This window comes from Xenopus laevis, chromosome 7L (assembly GCF_017654675.1).
Source record: "Xenopus laevis strain J_2021 chromosome 7L, Xenopus_laevis_v10.1, whole genome shotgun sequence".
Classification (NCBI taxonomy): domain Eukaryota; kingdom Metazoa; phylum Chordata; class Amphibia; order Anura; family Pipidae; genus Xenopus; species Xenopus laevis.
Window position 1 is genome coordinate 25,010,536 of NC_054383.1, and position 22,923 is coordinate 25,033,458.

At 40.2% G+C, this 22,923-nt stretch overlaps 1 protein-coding gene across 2 annotated transcripts in view; it reads right to left on the reverse strand.

Annotated features, from left to right (window-relative positions):
* Positions 1–5,749: 5,749 nt before the first annotated feature.
* The window catches only part of sufu.L (SUFU negative regulator of hedgehog signaling L homeolog), a 32,185-nt gene continuing 15,011 nt past the window's right edge, over positions 5,750–22,923 (reverse strand). Inside the window, 7 exon segments of one of the 2 annotated variants that reach the window (NM_001092544.1) lie at positions 5,750–5,837; positions 10,687–10,921; positions 12,320–12,388; positions 14,379–14,517; positions 15,468–15,602; positions 21,442–21,553; positions 22,229–22,385. In NM_001092544.1, the coding sequence (NP_001086013.1) occupies positions 10,832–10,921; positions 12,320–12,388; positions 14,379–14,517; positions 15,468–15,602; positions 21,442–21,553; positions 22,229–22,385 (702 nt within the window). In that variant the 3' untranslated portion in view covers positions 5,750–5,837; positions 10,687–10,831. 2 annotated transcript variants of the gene reach the window in all.

Below are 22,923 nucleotides of genomic sequence, written 5' to 3' on the forward strand. Positions count from 1 at the left end.
CTGTTTTTCAGCTCTTGCTTTCCACTGATTGGTTACCAGGCATTAACCAATCAATGACTTGATGGGGGCCACATAGGTCATATCTGTTGCTTTTGAATCTGAGCTGAATGCGGAGGATCACTTGCAAACTCACTGAACAGCTATGTCCCATGTGGGCGCCCCTTAAAGTCACTGACTAACTCAGAGTTAGAGAGCTGAAAAGCAGGAAGTAGTGTTCTGGCTATTATGTTACACATCCAGTCACTCCAGCCTTTACATTACATTTTTGTTTAACTATATTAGAAACTTTTTTTTATTTTGCACAGCCTATTTACCCAGTTTTTATTTTTACACTGTATCGTTCCTTTAAGGGCTTAGTAAGAGAGGACCAGATGATGGGACAGGCGCTAACAGGGGGCACAGTCAAGGGCCAAGGCACTATTAACTTACCCTTAAGAGTCATGGCCTGCACTTATGTTATTATATACATGGAACCTCCCCCATGTTTGCTCATGGCTTGCATAGAGGTACCAGGAAACTATATCAACATCTCCTTATAGGTGGCCTAGTGCTTCAGGAAAATTCTGGTGCATAGGGTTCCTATAGCGATATCACATGCTATTCAAGCACCAAAAATATTTTTTATGTTGCTGATAGAAAGAAAGCAAAGGAAACTGTACCTGAATAGGTCCTTGTCATCCTTGGCTTTAGCCTTAAAGGGCCCCATCCTCGCTACATTTACCAGAAGTCTTTACCTCCATGAGACCCAGCTGTACTCCTGGCTATATAGATGATATTGATCAAAAAATAAAGTGAGCCATATGCATCCCATTCCAAAGGCAGAACTTGTGTAATGAATTAATTAGTAATCAGCACTTACTGCCTGCGAGGAGGAGCAGAGTACAATTATTCTGCTTGCCTGTCGTCGCACAAAGGAAATGGATTCCATGCGGAAAGATGATATATTCTCTATCGACTTTGTGCCACAGATTATTATGGATGTGCTCCTCCTCAAGGAGAGGACACAGGGGAATAAAAATGGTGTCAGAGCCAGGAACAGCTCAAAATAATAAGAGAAAAACCCAAACCTGACCAGCTAATCGAGGGAAGGCTGCTGGAAGCAGTTGCAACATTGCAGCAAATGGAGATACTGAATGCTGGATACTGGTTGGACAATGTCCTGTTAATGTGAAAAAGAACAGAGTGAACCTCAGGCTTTACTGAAATGGTACAAGGGTTGATTGGATTTGTACCGCTATTTAGGGTAAATGTTATTTGGCTCCCGATTGCAAATTGTTTCTTAGGTAGCCCCCCAAACATTAAATAAGATGCCCTCTTTCACAAATACTAAACGGAGACATTAGTTCTGACCCTCTATATTAATGACCCTTTTACAACTGCTGAGTTTGTGTCCCCTAATAATAGTCTGCCCCTGGCTCCAAGAAATCGTACTGCCTGCTTTAGTCCCGGGTTACACCTAAACTTTAGGAATAAGACTTAAAGGAACAGTCAACCCAACAAAAATTAAAGTGTTTTAAAGTAATGAAAATATCATGTAGTGTTGCCGTGCACTGGTAAAACGGCTGTGTTTACTTTAGAAACACTACTATTGTTCATATAAACTAGGGATGCAGCGAATCCACTATTTGGGATTTGGCCGAATCTCCGAATCCTTGGTGAAAGATTCGGCCGAATAACAAACCGAATCTGAATTTGCATGTGCAAAATAGGGGCAGGAAAGGAAAAAGTGGGGAAAAAAAATCTTTTGTGAAGAAGAGTCATGTGATTTCCCTACCCGCCCCTAATTTACATATGCAAATTAGGATTCGCATTCCGTTCGGCCAGGCACAAGGATTTGGCCGAATCTCAAACCTGCTGAAAAAGGCCGAATCCTGAACCAAATCCTGGATTCGGTGCATCCCTAATATATACAAGCTGCTGTGTAGCAATGGCGGAAATTGAAAAAATTCTAAATAGTAGATAACACCATTATGTTCTACAGAGCTTATTTGCTGTGTAACCTGAGCCTTTTCTCCTTTGAATGGCTGCCCCCATTTGCTACACAGCAGCTTATTTATATAAACAATAGTAGTGTTTCTGAAACAAACATCAGTTTTACCAGTGCAGGGCAACACTGCATTATATTTTTAATACTTTAAAACTCTCATTTTTTTTATATTACTGTTCCTTTAAATATATACTGCAACCGCTTGTCAATCAAGGTCCCACTGGGCCTTAACATCCCCTCCCATTAGCCAAATGTATGGAGACTGCATAAGGGACACATGGATTATGGCTGCCTTCTATTGTTCTGATTGGCTGTGTAAAGCAAATCAGCTGTGGCTCCTTTTCACTTCCTCATCTGCTCACTCACCATCCTAATTATCATAAAATATGAGATTGATTATCAGAAAACCCATGATCCAGAAAGCTCAGAAAGGCTCTAATAATAAAACAATGGTAACCAATCGACATGAATCCATTTTAGTAGCAAAACAATCCTACTGGGTATAACGTTAATCTTTGACAAAGAATGGTGATCCAAATTTAAAAAAACCCTCATCCAGAAAACCCCAGATGCCAAGAATTCTGCATAATAGATCCCATACACACACAGAGTATATAATGAGTGGGTCCCTAAGCTCAGCACAGAGCATGTGCAGTGAATCAGCAGAAAAGAAGTTGGGGAACTACTGGGGCATCTTTCATTACCAAAAACTTTACAATTTTTTATCGGGTGTTTAGAAATTCCCCCCACCCTCATCACAAATCTTTACTGCTAAAGGGCAGTGCTGGTAGATTTGTGGTTGGTACAGAAGCCCAAACATAATGTGTAACAAGTCTCTTCTACCTTTTTGGAGGACTTTAAGTGTGGGTTAAGAAGCCTGAGGCTGTATGGAGAAATCAGTAACACGTTATTAGGGACTGCTGCCATCTAGTGGATGATTATTCCATTTTAAAACAACATGAACTCTATCATGTATATGTATATATATGTATTGATATTTAATATAAAGTTACAATACACGGCTTTATATTAAATATCACATTAAGTGGCAGCTGAGAAACCAGTGAACTATATCAGCATCGCTATTCCTTATTCTGCACACGGTTCTGCAGGGCAAAAAAGTTCCTATAGAGATATTTGCACATCAGATGTTATTCGAGCACCAGAAAATATTTATGTTGCTTAGAGAAAGCAATGGAAACAGAGGTCACACTGGGAAAAACCTGGTGGGTCCCCACTCCCTACCTGAATCCCGCCACTGCTTAAGTCTTTAACTTAATGAGACTCAGCTGTACTCCTGGCTATATAGATGATAATGATCAAAAAATAAAGTGAGCCATATGAATCCCATTCCATGTGCACTTGTGTGATGAATTAATTAGTAATCAGCACTTACTGCCTGCAATTGTCATAGTACAAACATTTCGAAATCGGGCAACTCCCAAAAAAGATGGTAAGTTTGAGAGCAATAGAAGATGCCCCAGTAGCTCCCCATCTTCTTTTCTACAGATTCACTGCACATGCTCTGTGCTGCTGTCACTTACTGAGCTTAGTGACCCACTCACAATATACAGTACACATAGAATATAAACGTCACAATAATTCAGATTGACATTAAGTGACAGCTGAGAAACCTGTGAATTCTCTATCAGAATGTAACAATCAGCCCTGTAGCTGCTCTGATAGAACACATTGATATTTAGGCAGAAGTTATTTTCTTACCCGGTCACGGAGTATTACAGTATAGATACAATCAGGCCAGGACTATCTGAACTTACATGTTAAACTGGCCATAGACGCAAAGATCCGATCGTACAAATCAACGTATGATCGGACTTTCCCATCTCCCGACCCACCACTAACCATTCAGATCAAAGTCTTACCATTCCGATCAAATAAAGTATTAAAAGAACAGATCAGCCGATGTTCTACCTCTGACAGCAATCGTACGATAGTTATGTCTGATAAAGCTAGTGACAGTCTCCCACTGAAAATCGTACGATCGGCAATACACACAGAGATATTATCGGCAACCGACAGAAATTTTCTAACCTGTCCGATCGACCAAACGACCGATCTCCGCTGGACGAAAAATGTCGGGACTCACCACACACGGTCCGAAAATCGTACGAATCCACGATTCATACGATCGGATGGTTGCGTCTATGGCCAACTTTAGAGACACACAGTGAAAAGACATATAATGGAAACAACAAAAACTATCTATCTCTGCCAAAGGCTTAGGAACAATGCAGAATGTGTGTTGCCAAATAGCTGTGTAATAGAAAGGGTTAAATGGGTGCTATACAGGTATGTGATACAGAAAGCTCTGATTTCCAGAAAGGCCATCTCCCATAGACTCCAATTTTTTTTTCTTTCAAATAATCAATTTTTAAAAAAAAAAAAAAAAAAAAAATCTTGTACTTGATCCCAACTAAGATACAATTAATCCTTATTGGAAGCAAAACCAGCCTATTGGGTTTAATGTTTACATGATTTTCTAGTAGACTTAAGATCCAAATTACAGAAAGATCGGTTATCTGGAAAACCCCAGATCCATAACAGGTCCTGTATGATAAATACCCTTATGAACCTGTTAGATATCTCATTAAGATCACATTGAAGAGGGGAGGCTCTAAATGAACTGTATGAATGTTATAAGGTATGTATACCTTTACAAACCATAAGATTTGCTTATTTGGCAAGTTCAATATAAACGATTGGAAATTTCCTCCCATCTCCAATGTGCCCACCAAAGGGGGCGATTTCAGAATAACTTGATTTGGCCCTAGGGCCAACAATCGGATTACAACTACAGGGCACTGTTGGGTGAGGACCGACATGAAAATCAAACCTGCCTAATCAACATCTGCTCTATTCTAGCCCCATGCCCAGTCAGACAGCTGCCGAATCTCTCTAAATGGACCCGAATTGCCAGTGTATGGCCATCTTAACAGTAACGAAAAATGTCTGGGCTCCATCTGTTGTTAAAGGGGTTGTTCACATTTGCGTTAATGTTTAGCATGATGTAGAGAGTGATATTCTGAGGCAAGTTGCAATTAGTTTTCATTTTTTATTAATTTGTAGTTTTTGAGTTATTTAGCTTTTTATTCAGCAGCTCTCCAGTTTGCAATTTCAGCAATCTTGTTGCTAGGGTACAAATTACTATAGCAACCATGCATTTATTTGAATAAGAGTCTGCAAAGGGAATAGGAGAGGACCTGAATAGCAAGATAAATAAAAAGGAGCAATAATTAAAATGTTCTGTAAGGCTAAACAGTTAGTTTTTAGAGAGGGGGGGGGGTCAGTGACCCATGTTTGAAAGCTGGAGTCAGAAGAATGCAAATAAAAACATCCAGAATCAATCAAGATCAAAGGAAAAGTTGCTTAGAGCTCGCCATACTATAACATACTAAAGGTTAACTTGAGGGCGAACCATCCCTTTAAAGGAGAGAAAAACCCTTATTTTTAAAAAAAAAAAAAAAAAACACACTCCTACCCCCCTACCCCACATAGCGGACCCTCTAGTCTTCATTGGCATCCAACCCCTCCCTCATTTTGTCCCATGTTGAAGTGATGGACTCTGGAAATTAAAGTCCCTTTGCTGCCCATGGTGGGTGCTGAACAGATTCTTTGGGAAGCAGAGGTCAATAGAATAAAAAGTCACCATACCAGCGCATTTAATACAATGTGGTTTCTGTGAGCAGAGAAGTGGGTTCTTACATCTGAGCTACAGAATATTTAATTGGAGGACCCGGGTCGTTATTTTAAAAAATATATTTTAATGCAGTAAGAATACAGGAGAGAAGATTTAGTGATTCACAGAGTCGTTTGTAATCTCACCACCTACCTGCAAAAAAAGTGTAGGAATTTACATTAAAGGCTACATACAATATTTCCAAACAAAAACAGCTTCACTTTATAGTCTGTGGAAAAGAAAACAAGGTTAATAATAAAAACGTTAAGTTAAAAAATGGGTGGGGAAAAAAAATTAAATTAGGCGACAGGATTCATTAAGGTGAAACCCATGAACAAGTGTGTTGCTCCTTAGGGACTTACAGACCATCATACATTTCATAAATACCCGAAATAATACTACGTGCAGCCTAACCAGGTGTATGCTGTGGAGAACTAGTATTAGGTTGGGCAAACAGAGTGGATTTCATGTTCGGCAGAATACTACAAGGCAATGCTTGTGAGCACTTTCATTGGCTGAAATGTTGCTCCGGTCCAGGTATATGGATTCCATGCTAACATATATGGAACATGTGTGTAAGGGATACATGGGTAAGGGCCAGCGGTTGGACCACCATGTTAGCAGTGGATTTTAAGAAGTATGCCCAGTTTAAAAGATAAGTAAACCTTAAAAAAAACAAAAAATTAAAATTGATGAGAGTGCTATTCTAAGCACTTGTGCAATGTACATCCATTATTTTTAATTCCAAGATATTAAAGGATACATATGCTGTTAACACAAATTCATTTTGTTACAACAGCTCCACCTGCTGGTTATTTTCCGAAAAGTCTGAACACCAATTAGTAATTAACGGAGAAAGAAAGGGGCTGCTGTCATATTCTTCTACTTAGGAAAGATTTAAGAAAGGTTTCTAATTGTTTTTCCTAAGCAGAAGAACATCAGAGCAGTCTCTTTCTTTCTCCGGACAATTTCCTTGACTAATTGGTGGTCAGACTGGTTGGAAAATTACCAGCAGGTGGCGCTGTTGTAACAAAAATCATTCACATTAACAGAATATGTATCCTTTAATATCTTCAAATAAAAAAAAAAAGAATGTACATTGCAAAAGTGCTTAGAATAGCACTCGTCAATTTTATATTCACTTATCCTTTAAAGGCTATAGTACAACAGGTGAACTAATCTCAAAGTGCAGCCATCAAAACTCTCTTCCCCACCCGCCATCACCTCCCATTAAGAAGAGGAGGAGGAAACACACTTTGCTGGTTGACAGGCCAAGATCACACATGCTGGACCTTGTGAATGAAGGCCAACGTCGGCCATGATACTGGGAAGATCATTTCCTCTGACTTCTATAGTGGTCAGATTACCTTGTGTGTCCCTTCCAGTATCCTTATGGATTCCAGTAGGTGCCATGTTAACTAGGAATGCACCAAATCCAGGATTCGGTTTGGGATTCAGACAGTATTTGATCTTTTTCAGCAGGATTCGGACAAATCCTTAAACCTGGCTAATCTGAATTTGCATATGTAGATTAGGGGCAGTAGGGAAATCACGTGACTTTTCGCCACGTAATTTTTCCACTTTTTCCTTTCCAACACCTAATTTGCACATGCAAATTAGGATTTGGATTGGTATTCAGCCGAATCTTTCACCAGGGATTCGGCTGCATCCCAAATAGTGGATTCGGTGCATCCCTAATGTTAACCCCATGTATAACCTCAAACACTAACGACTAACAAGAAAGCATGGAACGCTACGATAGCTGTAACTGCAAACTCATTAGCCAGGATTCAGTGCAAACTACAGTTTATACTGCACGGTACTGGAACAGAGATTAACAGGGAGGAGGAAGAAATACTGTAGCCAAAAGAAAGGGCACAAACATTTTCATCAAAAATAGGTTTCAAGCAACAGAGGCCCCTAGATGCAGGACTAGGCTTGAAGCCAAGTTAATACTGGATGGCTGAGAAAATACATTGTACTGTAATACAGTAACCAGGTATGGAATGTGCCCTTTATGCCGAGCAGATTGTCAATCAACAGGGTGTCAACAAAAAATTTAAAAAAAAATAATTAAAGGTGTAGTTCATAGCAACTATTTTTTTTTACTGTTTAGAAATTATCTGCCTTCCTTTCAAGCTTTTATAAGGGGGTGGGGGCGGGGGTCAGTGACCCGGCAGCCGCACAACTAATGCTCGGTGAGGCTTAAGTTAAGTTACTTTTTTTTTTTTTTTGTTACTGATCTTTCTATTCAGGCCCTCTCCTATTCCATCTTGCCCTATTCGATCTTTCAGTCTCATTCGTTCAAACCACTGCCTGGTTGCTAGGGTAAATTACACCATAGCAACCAGATAGCTGCCAAAATTCAAAACTGGAGAGCTGCTGCACAAAATGCTAGATCATAGGAAATGAAGACCAATTGTAAATGGTTTACACTTTACTTCAGGGTTAACTACCCCTTTATTCCCAAATGCAAAAACTGCCAGAAACCATGCTTTCTAAAATTAATATGACTCCACTTTGACACGAAATGGTTCTATGCTATGTTTTAAGTAATTGGACATGAAAGAACATTATAGACAGCTTGGAATCAAAAGTGAATTTAAAGTGAAACTGACAGCACTTCTGCATTATGTAGCAGTCGCATCTGCAGGATCCAATATCCAACTGCCTGAAAATAAAGACCTGGCTGCCTATTGTGCCCATTGTCTGTGCTGCCATTAAGGAGTCAATAGTCGACTGACAGTTGGGTGCTGGGATGGCACTGCTGCGTTATTTAGAAATAGGATTTATTTTATGAACAGTGTCCACGGGTTCTCACACAAACAAAGGAAACATTGTATAGAAAGAGAATGTCTCTACAATCAGCCAGCTGAGTGTCTAAAGTCAATATGGAAGCCTAACGTTGTCATTCGCCTTGTGTTTGACGTGATATTCTTTCCTGGATTAAACATCCAATCGTTATTCCACAAATGTGCTCAATAGTGTTAAAATGTTAGGTTTGGGGGGTGATGAACGGACAAATCTGATTTCAAACTGGCTTCAGACATACATAGCGTTTAGTAAAAATAAAAAAAGTATATTTTAACTGATCAGTCAGGTTACGCTGAAAGTCCTATCAGCCTGCGTCAATGGTTTATCAGTCACTCGTGCTTTAAAAACGGCTTGGTCACTGCCCCCAAAACTTAAAATTATACAGGGACGAAGTCAGATTCAGGGGCACAGCTGAAGGCCCATCTCTCTTATTTACTGTCTACAGTTATTGTAAATGGATACCTTAACCCTATATTAACTAGTAATTAACTAGTAGATCCCAGATTAAAGGCATGGTTGCAACCTTAGCACCTATAAGAATAATAATAAAAAGTTGTCTCTAAACCGTTATCACCCAGTGTAACTAAATACATAGGCAGGGATTGTTAACCTATGAGTCAGGATAAAACAATGGGCCCCTGTGCTGTACAGAATGGGGCCTTATGATCCACTTTAGTAAAGTTCTTCCAACAATAGACATTAAAGGAGAACTAAACCCCCCGTTAAATCAAAAATCCCCATCCCCTTCCGGCCATTGGCCCCCCTCACTGCTTTCTGCCTCCTTAATAACCTAGCGGAAAGTATCCGTCATGTAGCTTGGCATAATTATGCAGCATAGCTAAGTGGAGCTCTTCTGCGCCATCTTCTGTATCTTCAAATACTCTTCTTTTCCTTCAGCAATCTTCAGAGTTTTCCCCGCATGCGCAGTAGGCACAAGTACCAGAGTGAAAAAGCTCTGTGTGGACGCTAGCTAACGCGAGGAACCAGAAGATACTGAAGATAGCGCTAAGGAGGGAGGAAGCAGGGAGGGGGCCAATGGGAGGAAGGGGATGGGGATTTTTGATTAACAGGGGGTTTAGTTCTCCTTTAAATAATGTGATATGGAGTAAATACTATACCAACTCTAGGGTGCAAAGGCTGCATCCCAGGTATACTCTGGGTCCCATTTGAAATGGTTTAAAGAGGAACTATCGCGAAAATAAAAATGGAATATAAGTTTCTTCATACTAAAGTAAGAAACTTTCTAAATACAAACAAATAAATATTCTGTATTGTTTCTGAAATAATCAAGTTTATATTCACTATCCCTCTCTCAGCATCTGTTTCTCTTCATTCTGTCTTCATGCAGCAGTTGGGTGTCAGATGAATGATCCAAAAAGTCTTGTAGGGGGGCTTCCTTTCCTAGCAGATTAATTAGAGCTCACTAACAGATTCCAGAACAAACAAAATAACTGCCTTTTGCAAAAAGTCTACATGTAGAGAGACAGGATTTCTGGTGATTTTAATAGAGTGAGCTTTAATACATCTTCTAGGTAAAAGGAGCCCCCCTATAAGATATATTGGATCATTCATCTGACACCCAATTTCTGCATGAAGACAGAAAACAGATGCGGAGAGAGGAATAGTGGAGATAAACTTGATTATTTCAGGAACTGTACAGAACTTTTAATTGATTGTATTTAGAAAGTTTCTTTTTTCAGTATGATGAAGTCAATATTGAATTTAGATTTTCGCAATAGTTCCCCATCAAGAAAACAGCCATCAGGATTGTCATGTTAACATTTGGCAACCAAAAGCACAACTACTCCTATTAAGACAATTACAGTTAGCAAACTGTAAAACAAAAGCAAAGTTTTTCTTTTCCGAGCCATGGAACAACTTTCCCAATCCAGTCGGTTCAATAAAGTAAATTGAAACTGTATGAGTTTCCCCAGTGGGTGTACAAGGGCACCCGGTATAAGTAAATTTATACTTATGAAATATGTTTTTCGAGCAGATTAGAAAGACTCACTCGCATTGAATACGAGACATTTATGATCAGGCCCAGACTATGCCTTGTCATATTAGACAGAAAGCCCTGCTTGTCAGAGGGAGTCTGAATGAAAAGACTCTCACAGTAGTAAACAGAAGCCAAACACACTTGACACTGGATGCTAAAAATATAAAATGGGGCTGAAATATCACGTACATTCCAGTCGTCTCTAGATGCGGAGATTGTGCAGTAATTGCTTTCCTTTGGCTTTGTTTACAGCAGTGATGGAGCTGCTGAACGTGGGGGGAAAGTCCACTGTGATGTCCCTGTATCTAACAGAAATGTCAGCGCTACTCCACCTTTAATTGAGTGGGTTATCAAATACTGTGTTGGGTAGAATGGAGATCTTCAGCTTTTTTTCTGGCCAGCTGTATTCCTTCGGTAGTTTCATCTAGGAAAAACAAGAATATTTTAATCAAAATACAGAAAATGATTTACAATTTTAAACCGTTCTTATTTTCCCAATTAAGTTATCCAGGCTTTAAAAATAGCATCAGCTATTGTGCATTTAAAGATCACTTTACTGTTCCAGCTTCTGGCTGATTGTAAGTAATCAGCACTGAAATCATCAACATAGACACACATTCAAGCTATTAAAAAAATAAATAAATAAATGACTGTGTGTAGCAAGGAATTACTTTTAATGATTCAATTTAACAATGGAAAACATTCACCAAGGGACCTTCAATGCAAAAATACCCAATTCACACAGATACATTTACATCAGATAGTACAAATTAGAGATGTACCGAATTCAGGATTTGGTTCGATATTTCGCCATTTTCAGCAGGATTCGGACAAATCCTTGTGCCTGGCCGAACCAAATCAGAATTCTTTAAATCATGCGACATATTTTTCCCTCCCCCCGCCACACTGATTTTAAAGCAGAAAAGAGAGAAGGCTACTGCCTATTTCCACTAGCCCCCCCCCCCCCCCGTTTTGGCCCTAGCTTAACTCATTAAAAGTCAGAGAGATGATCAAGTGTCTAAAAATCAAAATGGTTTTGTCAAGTAATTTTAGCCCTAGTCTGTACTCAGCTTGTGGATAAGCGCGGGGGGGTGACTCTGCCCCAACGCATTTACACCACTGTAGTGGCTTAAGTGCAGGCAAATGGAGCAGATTTTGGTGCCGGGAATGCACACCTTTTTTGGTGCCAAAACCCGCTTCATGTGCCTGCACAGATGCCGACACTGTGGCTCCAGGTGCAGGTAGGCGGATTGGAGCACAGGGGATGAATTCAGACCTGTATTTATCAACAGGCCAAGATTTAGCCTGTTGTGTCTGTAGCCTTAAAGGGGAAGGAAACCTCGTCAGCGCTAACCCCCCTCCCCCCCTCCCGTGTATTGCCCCCCCTCCCTCCTCCCCCCTGGCCTACCCCTCCCGCTGGGCAAATGCCCCTAACTTGTTACTTACCCTTCTGCGCAGGTCCAGTCCAGGGAGTTCACAGGCGACATCTTCTTCCACGCGATCTTCTTCCTCCTTTGACCGGCGTTTTGGCGCATGCGCAGTAGGAGCATTTCGCCGGTATGGATCTACTGCGCATGCGCAGTAGATCGTACCGGCGAAATGATCCTACTGCGCATGCGCCGGTCAAAGGAGGAAGAAGATCGCGTGGAAGAAGATGTTAGCGCCGAGGAGGTTTCCTTCCCCTTTAAGGAAAGTATATAGTTCAATTTTATAAAGCAGAAGTTAGTCACCCGATGAAATGTTAATTCATTTTTGCCCACTTTAGAGCGTTTGCCCTATGCACAGTCCACCACCAATATCACACAAGCCAGTGACCACTTACTTCCTCTAGAGAGCTTAAATCTTCTAAATCTTCCAGCATTTTTTCAACTAACTCCTCTGTCAACAGAATCTGGAAGATAAAAGGTTTAAGTTCTTGATGGATACTATCCCGGACTGAGCTGCAAAAAAATCGACAAAGCTATTTATCAAAAACCATATCCATGTTATCTTCCGATGAAGAAATGGAGATGATCTCTGGCTGGTAACAGAATGATTATGTGGGATTTTATTTGTAGTACTATTTATACACATTTGTGTTCAATCATATGACAGGGTCTGCCACAATTTTCTCCAGGTAACCAGTTAAACCTCATCCAATATTTAGTAAAACAGTCTCTTATGATGGGCTAAATTAAATGTCAAAACAGCAGTTATTTAGAGGATTATGACCTTGCCTGCAGCACTACTCTCGCTCCACCACTGTGCCGTTAGTATGTATCCATATGCTTGATACACAAGGACACAGTTATGGGATATGCAATCAGTGTGGGCCATCATTCTGCTAAACATTTGGCCTATTTCATCCCTAAGAGGCTAAATAAATGGAATAATAGATTATAGTATGTAAAGAAAAGAGACCAATAGATTAGAGGTTGGGTGAGGAAGAATAATAGTACTGAGAGTCGGACCCTGGTCAAAGTTTTTTTTAGGGGCCCCGGGTCTAAGGTTTTTGGGTGGTCACCTTAATTTAAAAAAAAAAAAAAAATCCTACCCCACATAGAGCCCCCTCCCTCCTCCCACCAGCCTAGCTGCCCCCCTGGGCAAATGCCCCTAACTCTTTACTTACCCCTCAGTGCAGATTCTGTCCAGCTGAGTTCACAGGTGTAATTTTCAGCCGCTTCCGCAATCTTCGGAATGAGACCAGCGCTTCTACAATTTTTGTGAGTTTCAGCGCATGCGAAGTTGTCGCGAAACGGAACATTGCTCCAACTGCGCATGCCCTGCTTCGCCAGTTTCATTCTGAAGATTACCAAAGAGAAGAAGAAGAAGAACTCCACTGGACAGAATCTGCACAGCGGGCTAAGTAAAGAGTTAGGGGCATTTGCCAGGGGGCAGAAGGGTCTATGAAGGGTAGGGTTTTTTTTATTAAGGTTTGTTTTGCTTTAAAATCCCATGACTCCTTCAGATGATGCTGGGAGGCATTGTTTAAGACTTTTGCAACCTATGACCAACAATGCAAATTGCTTTATGTAGAAGTTTTCCCATTAAGGACTTAAATGACCACCTTTTAGTAGAAAAACAGACGCTTTTCATTGCTCATTACTCAAGGTGGTATCAATTCTTAAAGGGGTTATTTAAATTCACTTTTAGTATGATGTAGAGTGATATTCTGAGACAACTTTGCAATTAGTTTTAATTTTTTTTATTATTATTTGTTTGTTTTTTTTTGTTATTTAGCATTTTATTCAGTAGCTCTCCAATTTTGCCTGGTGCTATGGTCCAAATTATCCTAGCAGCCATGCATTGAGACTGGAATATGAATAATAGAGGACCTGAATAGAAAGATGAGTAATAAAAAGTAGCAATAACAATACATTTGTAACCTTACAGAGCATTTGTTTTTATATGGGGTCAGTGACTCCCATTTGAAGGCTGGAAGGAGTCAGAAGAAAGAGGCAAAACATTCAAAAACTATAAAAAAAAGAAAAAATTAAGGCCAATTGAATAGTTGCTTAAAAAATTAGCCATTCTATAAAATATTTAAAAAAAAGCAAACCACCCCTTTAAGACAATGGTTTGTTTTAGATGTCAGAGCTTCATGCAATCAGATTCTGTCAGGCTCTGATTCTTCATGGCTCCTAAGCCCTGTGTACATAAAGCCTATAGGACATTAAAGTTCTGGATGTTTTAAAAAAATTTCAGTTTTAGGTCTATGGACTCTTGAGTGTTTGCTTGCTATGTTTTTCAGCTCAGCAACAGAAAATAACTCTCTACTGACACTGCAAATCTAAAAAGTTCCCCCGAGTGCCAGATACAAATGGAGATGGGTGTTTTGTCTCACTGAGTAATTTTATTATTTTCCATTAACAAAATGTTAACACAAAGTAAGTAAATGTCACCTGTAGCCACGGTCCATGTGCTGCATATGGGTGCTCCTCTGTAGCAAAGGCTCCTTCTACTCCAGTAGACACAAATGTGATTGCTGTATCTCCAGTAATGCTTTTATATGTAAAGTGCCTTCCATGCAACAGCCTACCTCTAAGGTGAAAAGCACAAAATTCAGATTATAAAAATATTCAAACAATTTTCCAAAGCAAACTTTTCTGTACAAGTATGGGATCCGTTATCCGGAAACCCATTATCCAGAAAGCTCCAAATTACAGAAAGACCATCTCCCATAGACTCCATTATAATCAATATTCCGATTTAAATTTTTTTTTTCCTTGTACTTGATCCCAACTAACATAATGAATCCATATTGGAAGTAATACCAGATTATTGGCCTTATTTAAAGTTTACATGATTTTCTAGGTATGAAGATCCAAATTACGGAAAGATCTGTACCACATTCTGATTCCCCTAAATATAATGTACTAAAAACAATGCAATGTTTTGTCTAGGAATGCACCGAATCCACTATTTTGGATTCGGCCGTACCCCCGAATCCTTCCGAAAAGATTCGGCTGAATATCGAACCGAATCCTAATTTGCATATGCAAATTAGGGGTGGGAAGGGGAAACCGTTTTTTTTTACTTCGTTGTTTTGTGACAAAAAGTCATGTGATTTACCACTCTGCCACCAATTTGCATATGCAAATTAGGATTTGGTTTGGCCGGACAGAAGGATTCGGCTGAATCCTGCTGGAAAAGGCCGAATCCTATACTCGGTGCATCCATAGTTTTATCTACTGTGTGCGCTCTGCTCCCTTTACTGCAGTGTTGCACATCTTTCTGGGGAGGAAACAACTTTGATGTCAAATATAAAGGGCAGATATAGAATGAAAGGAGACATAGATGCATCACTATTGCAATTTCTCTGTTCTTCAATAGACTATACATCCCTCCATTTGTTTAACAACTCCCAGATCTATGGAGTAAAAATTGCAGTCCACAGAATGCAGGAAAAAACTATACAAAAACCATTCAAAGGAATACATATAAAACTGATTGAAACAACTAATGTTCTATGACATCATATTCATACTTACTTCAAACAAAGTGGAATGAGTGCTCCAGACTCCTGGTTGAACTTGAGGTGCACACTCTCAAGCTGCCGTGTGCGAACTAATTCATGAGGAATAATGGCTGCAGAACTCTCACTTTCCAAGCTGTCTTTACGGCTCCTTGTGAAGACAAAACCAATTGGAGGAAATGAGAATCACCGTTAACAGGATACCCTACATATTTTGCAAGAAAAATGCAAATTGCCTGACTGAATAGGAAACACAGCGCATACCTAGTCACTGAAATATATAAATGTATGTGGAGCTGACCTTATGGCTACACTTTACTGTGACACTACTAAAATAGAAAGGAATGGACCTGACAAAAGAACATACCTTGCTCCCCCCAAAAAGCTGTGTGCAATGTTATACAACACCTATGATTTTATTGCGATATAACACGTGTCGGACTGGCTCACCGGGATACCAGGAAAACTCCCGGTGGGCCCTCTTGCTTCTAACCATTTAGCATATTTTATGGTCATTCCCTGTTTATTTATGGGGAAAAAATGCGGAAAGGACCAGTAGCATCAAAAAATTTTTTTAAAAAAATTGGTTAGTATACAATGAAAAATAAACACCAAGACAAATTAAACTTTTGAAATGCCACCCCTCTGACATAACCAAACAGGACCTGGCAACAGCGCAAAGACACTTAAACCTGCTGCTTACTGAAAAAGCATCCCAGAAAGAGGTATACCGGAAAGCATCATGGTTTGACAAGGGTGACAAAAACGGGAAACTGCTAGCCCTATTAGCCAAAGGGGATACCCCACATACGGTTATATATGGGGTTAGGGGAGAAGACGGGGTGGAGATTACTGATAGGATACCACTAGCAAACCGATTTCGACAGTTCTACCAAAGTATCTACACAGCTCCCCCATCACCCCCTACTCAACATCTCAGTTCCTACCTGGACAAGATACCATTTCCACACCTTAGCCGACAAATGTTAGATGATCTAGAGGGCAATATAACAGTAGAGGAGATAGAGAATGCTATCGCCGACATGCCTGCTGGACGGTCACCTGGTCCAGATGGCTTTCCAGCCGAGTGGTATAAAGCCCACTCCAAAACTCTGACTCCTAAACTCTGTACTCTCTTTAATAGGACTTCTCAAGCCCTTCCCCTCCCAGAATCGTGCTATATGGCTCATATAGTAATAATACCTAAGGCAGGAAAACCACCGGACAGTTGCGACTCATATCGCCCCATCTCCCTGCTAAATTGCGATGCTAAATTATTTGCAAAAGTACTCGCGAACAGAGTCAAACGGGTCATAACAGAACTCGTACACCCAGACCAGACCGGATTTATGCCAAATAAAGCCACGGATATAAATGTTCGGAGACTGTACAATAATTTGGCCTTAGAACATGATAATAGTAGAAGCAGAGTAGTGGTGTCACTGGATACTGCAAAGGCTTTTGATACAGTCTCCTGGACCTATTTATGGGAAATTTTAAACAGGTTTGGATTTGGACAGCGGTTTCTGGGCTGGGTACGAGCATTATATCACAACCCTAGAGCAAGAGTTCTGGTTAATGGCCTACTTACTGACACTATACAACTTGAGAGAGGGACTAGACAAGGCTGTCCTCTCTCCCCGTTGCTATTTGCCCTAGCCATAGAGCCCTTAGCAATACAGATTAGAGAATCTCAGGAGGTGGAGGGGCTGGTACTCGGAAAAACTGTAGAGAAAATATCTTTATATGCAGATGATATGCTACTCTATTTAGCTAACCCTTATGGGGCTCTGGAGGCAGCATTGAGAGTAATTGAAAAATTTGGGGAGTTCTCTGGCCTCTGCATTAACCGGACCAAATCAGTTATATTCCCAATTGATCCGCTACCCGCGGGTTCATCTTCACAAATATGTAGCCTACGGGTGACACAGACCTTTAAATATCTAGGAATGACAATTCACTTAGACTGCAAAAAATTTGAGGAGCATAATCTGACCCCAATAGTTGCAGCTTTAACAGCCAGGACAGATGTTTGGCAACAGCTGCCTCTCTCCCCCCGGGAAGAATAAACCTGTTTAAAATGGTGTTTCTACCCAAATTCTTATATGTCTTTCACAACTCACCGATATTACCCAGGAGTCACTGGTTTAAACAAATAGACACCATATTACGCAAGTTCATATGGGCAGGAGAACACCCGCGCTTGAGTTTTAAGGTGCTCCAGGCTCCGGTGAGGGGTGGGGGGCTGGCACTTCCTAATCTTAAGCTTTACTTTTTGGCTAGTCAATTAACTTTTGCACGCTGGTGGATCATACCTCAAGCAGATAACCCCTCTACTACCTTGGAAGCTACGATAATGGGATCCTTCGAAGCCCTGGCCAAGCTGCTATACAGGGGGCCTACTGAATACTATACACTCACCACCCCAATGGCTACAGTGGTCGAGGTTTTTAAAAAAGCACTTAAACATGTTCATAAGGCGAGGCCGGTGTGGTCCAGTTGGACACCCCTGTGGGGCAATAGATCTCTTCCACACTTCGGTGCTCTACCTGACATCGCCAACTGGGCCAGCCGAGGGATTAAATGCCTCCGGGATATTGTGGAGAATGGAGATATTACGTTGTTTCAGGCCCTTAAAGATGGCTACAATCTACCTAACTCTATGTTTTTTCGCTATCTCCAATTAAGGCATGCTTTTAGGACCCAATTTCCCAATAGGCCCATAGAACTAGTGGACTCCACGTTGGAGAAATATCTGCGTAGGGAGGACCTTATGAAACCAACATCTTGGTTCTATAACATTTTGTATCAGGCTTGCCCAGACCCTTTGGCCAAAGTGAGAGTGAAATGGGTTAGAGATATCCCTGAACTGGAGGAGGAAATGTGGGTAGACGCACTCAAACAGGTTCCTGACATCACAATGTCGATCAGGGACAGATACATACAAATAAAATTTTTGAACAGAGTATACCTTACTCCGTATAGACTTGCAAAGATTTACCCACTGACTTTGGACCAGTGTGTGAAATGTAATCGTGAGGTTGGTTCATTTATGCATGTGTTTTGGAGTTGTCCACTTATCCAGAGATTTTGGGGTGAAGTTCTGCACTAAATTTCCAGCACTCTATCTGTCCCGTGCATTATGACTCCACTGGTATGTCTCTTAGGAATAGCTGATGACTTAGGGCAGTGATCCCCAACCAGTAGCTCGTGAGCAACATGTTGCTCTCCAACCCCTTGGATGTTGCTCCCAATGGCCTCAAAGCAGGTGCTTATTTTTGAATTCCAGGCTTGGAGGCAAGTTTTGGTTGTATAGAAACCAGCTGCACTGCCAAACAGAGTCTCAATGTAGGTTGACAATTCACACAGGGGCTACCAAATGGCCAATCACAGCACTTATTTTGCACCCCAAGAAAATGTTTCATGCTTGTGTTGCTCCCCAACTCCTTTTACGTTTGAATGTTGCTCACGGGTTCAAAAGGTTGGGGATCCCTGACTTAGGGCTTCGGTCCGGTGTCAAGCTCTGCTACCTCCAACTGCTCTACTACGTGAAAAAGGCTATTCTGCTACAGTGGAAATCCACTGCTCCTCCAACCCTTGCCTTTTGGCGTGCATTGGTAAATGACACCCTCCCTAGCCAAAAACTGACCTATATAGCCCGAGGTTGTCCAAAAAAATTTGATACAATCTGGGGCATGTGGCTAGACATGGAGGGCACCCGTTCAGGTAGTAATGTACGATAATCCTGATTTGACTAGAGACATGTTAATGTATAGCAATGTATAACAAAGGTATGACAATGATATTACAATAGATAAAGTTGTATTTTTATTATTTGGCTCCACTGGCAAGAACAATGCTTGTATGTCTTCTTTCCTTTCTTTCCTTTCCTGTTAAAAGCAAAATGCAAAAATAAAAACTTTTTTTAAAAAAAAAAAAAACTTTTGAAATGCAAAGCCTTTATTAAGAAATAACTTACCGAAACTCCACTTCCGCTCCTCTTCAAAAAAGGCGACCATCCATCCTGCAGTGCTTGATTTCTCCTCCCTGGCTATTCTAGTGACAGTGAGTCTGCAGCACTTCCCCTATTCCAAGCAGCAACAGGTACTGGGAGAGCCGGATCATTGAGGCGTGCATGCTACTTGCTCCCCATCACTGTGCCCAACTGAGTGTGCCCGGGGCTGGCAGTGCCCGCTGCTGAATCCTCCCAGCCAGTTAGGATTCAGGATATAAAGATTGGAAACAGCATCTTGTCTCCTACTCAGTGCTGTGCCCAAGGTAGAGAGTCCGGACAGCAGCAGCATGTCCAGCGGCCACTGCCAGCCCCGGGCACAATCAGATGGGCACAGTGATGTGGAGCAAGTGGCATGCACACCCCATTGATCCGGCTCTCACAGTACCTGCCGCTGCTGCTTGGAATAGGGGAAGTGCTACAGACTCACTGTCACTAGAAAAGCCAGGGAGGAGAAATCGAGCACTGCAGGATGGATGGTCGCCCTGTCGCCTTTTTTTGAAGAGGAGTGGAAGTGGAGTTTCAGTAAGTTATTTCTTAATAAAGGCTTTGCAATTTTAAAGTTTAATTTGTCTTGGTGTTTATTTTTCATTGCATATTAACGAATTTTTTTTTTGATGGTACTGGTCCTTTAATAATGTCAAGCAAAATTAACTTTAATTACACTATATAAATTATTTGAATCTTGTTTCCTTCAGTCTGGGAATTCAAAATCATGCCCTGGCTACACAATTAAATGGTTAAGAGAACAGGGTAATGTGTGGAGAGCAGTGACATCTAGGAAGTGCTGAATGGAAAGTGAAAGTAATTGTCTGCCCCGCCTTTATGCCCAGGGCATAGAGGAGGGGCAGACAATATTTGATTGACAGCTGAGATTTTTAAATGAGTTTACAACAGCTATGAATGCTTTAATAAAAAATAGAAATTGGATTTCATGTTTAATTTGAAATGGACTTATACAGATTTGTGTGTCTGGGTGACAGGTCCACTTTAAGTCAGTGATCCCCATTTGAAGAAGAAAAAAAAAAAATCATTGAAAAGTTGGTTAGAATTATACAGTCTATAAAAAAGGAGCGCCCATACTGTACTAATGTGAGGTCTACTTTTAGTGATGATGTCCCATTAGGATCTACATCCATAAAAGCATTGCTAGCATTCTGTTCCATGGAAAACGTTACTTAAATATTAATTTATGAGAAAATGTATATTGCTATGTTTAACAAACAACTATTCTTATGTGACCATAACATAAAATATATCTGAATGAAAGCATGAAACAGGAGGGCGAGTTAAACAAGCTGTTTCTTATTGACATCTACTGATCACTAGCTAAAGGTCGGCTGGTAGATCCCAATCTACCTTTCGGGCAGCCCTGCTATAAAACAGCCCTTTAACAAGATACGATTCCTGGCACATTAGTAAGATTAACAAACAGATTTCATAATCTTAATCAACAACTTCAAAATAAACGAAAGGCAGCAACATGTTAGTATGTGGCATAAAAACAATTGCCATTTGTTGCAAAAATACTCTTCAGAGAGGAAACCCATAACAGGAGGGATTAAAGTATATGGAGGGTGCTTTTCATTAGCATAGAGCATAGCTGAACCTACTGATATATACCGATAGAAAATGCCAAAACACTTAAAAAATATAAAGCTCCCTGTATAGAATAATTATACCAATGTTTTACAGAACATCTAAAACTTACACATAATTGGATATGTTGTTCCATTGAGCTTACTGGCTAAATTTCACATAAAACAAGGAATGCCTGAGCAAAATCAAGTCAGGATTAATCAGAAAGCATCAAGGTAATGTAAGGCTGCACAGGCCTACATATGACTGACCAAGCACTCATCAGCATCAGTTTCTAGACTGGAAAGATGAAGTTGTTTCATAATCAGGTTAAATGGAAAGTAATTACAGTGATTGGCCAGCTAATTATGATAGACAATGCATGAAATGCTGTACTTACGGGACCCGGTCATGATTCATTCCATTTTGCCTCTGGGAACTTATTGGAGGTAGTAAAGGCTTACTGTTGATTTCAAGACCTCTTCGCAAAGCCTCTCTGATTTGCTCTGTGTCTATTACAAATGCAAATATATAGTTTATAGTCCAATTTTCTTCATGTAATAATATTTCTGTAAAACATACAGTAAATAAACCATTGCCATGCATTTTTAAAGAACTATCGCAAAAATGAACATTTAATATAAGCTTCATCATACTGAAATAAGAAATGTTCTAAATACAAATCAATTAAATATTCTATACTGTTGCTGAAATAATCAAGTTTATTTTCACTATTCCACTCACAGCATCTGTTCCTCTTCATTTTCTCTTCATGTAGGAGTTGGGTGTCAGATAATCATTGACAGTTAGATTCAATATATCTTATGGGGGGAGGGGGCTCCTTGTGCCTAGAAGATGTATTAGAGCTCACTCTATTAAAATCACCAGACATCATGTCTCTCTACATGCAGAATTTGTGCAAAAGGTAGTTATTTTGTTTGTTCTGGAATCAGTTATTTGAGTAAGCTCTATGAAAGGGAGACCCCTATAAAATATATTGGCTCTAACTGTCAATGAATATAAGCCACCCAACTGCTGCAAAAAAACAGAATGTAGAGAAACAGATGCTGAAAGAAGGATATGCAGAATATTTAATTGATTGTATTTACAAAGTTTCTTATTTTAGTAGGATGAAGCTTATATTAATTTGCGAAATAGTTCCCCTTTAAGTGTTTGCGTGCACCTACCTTTACCAGATAATCGCCTGGGCTGTGTACCAATGCATATACTTCTACTGTCATCTTCATCCTCTGGCGGGCGACTCAAGTCATCCCATGCACATTTTGCACTTACACCGCTAAGATTAGACCCTTCCATCTCAATGCCTTTATCAACTCTCTCCTGCTGAAATAAAATAAAGGCAAAATTCAAGACATTAATACCGTATCAGAATTTCAGAAATGATGGATTGAGAGAAAAAAAAAAAAAAAGGTTTTACTATTAGATGCTGCTAATAACCAAATCACTCTATAGGCACATGAGAATACGACCCCCATTTAAAAGCTGAAAAAAGGTCAGAAGAAGGCAAATAATTAAAAAAAAATAGAAACGAAATAATGAAGGCCTATCGCAAAGTTGCTTAGAATTGGCCACTCTATAACATACAAAACATTAACTTAAAGGTGAACCACCCCTTTATAGGGATACTGTCATGGGAAAAATGTTTTTTTCAAAATGCATCAGTTTCTGAAAAGAGCAAACAGATTTTTATATATTTAAATTTCTAAATCTGAAATGGGGCTAGATATAGTCAGTTTCCCAGCTGCCCCGAGTCATGTGACTTGTGCTCTAATAAACTTCAGTCACTCTTTATTGAAAGTTGGAGTGATATCACCCCCCCCCAGCAGCCCATCAGGAGAACAAAGGGAAAGCAACCAGCTAG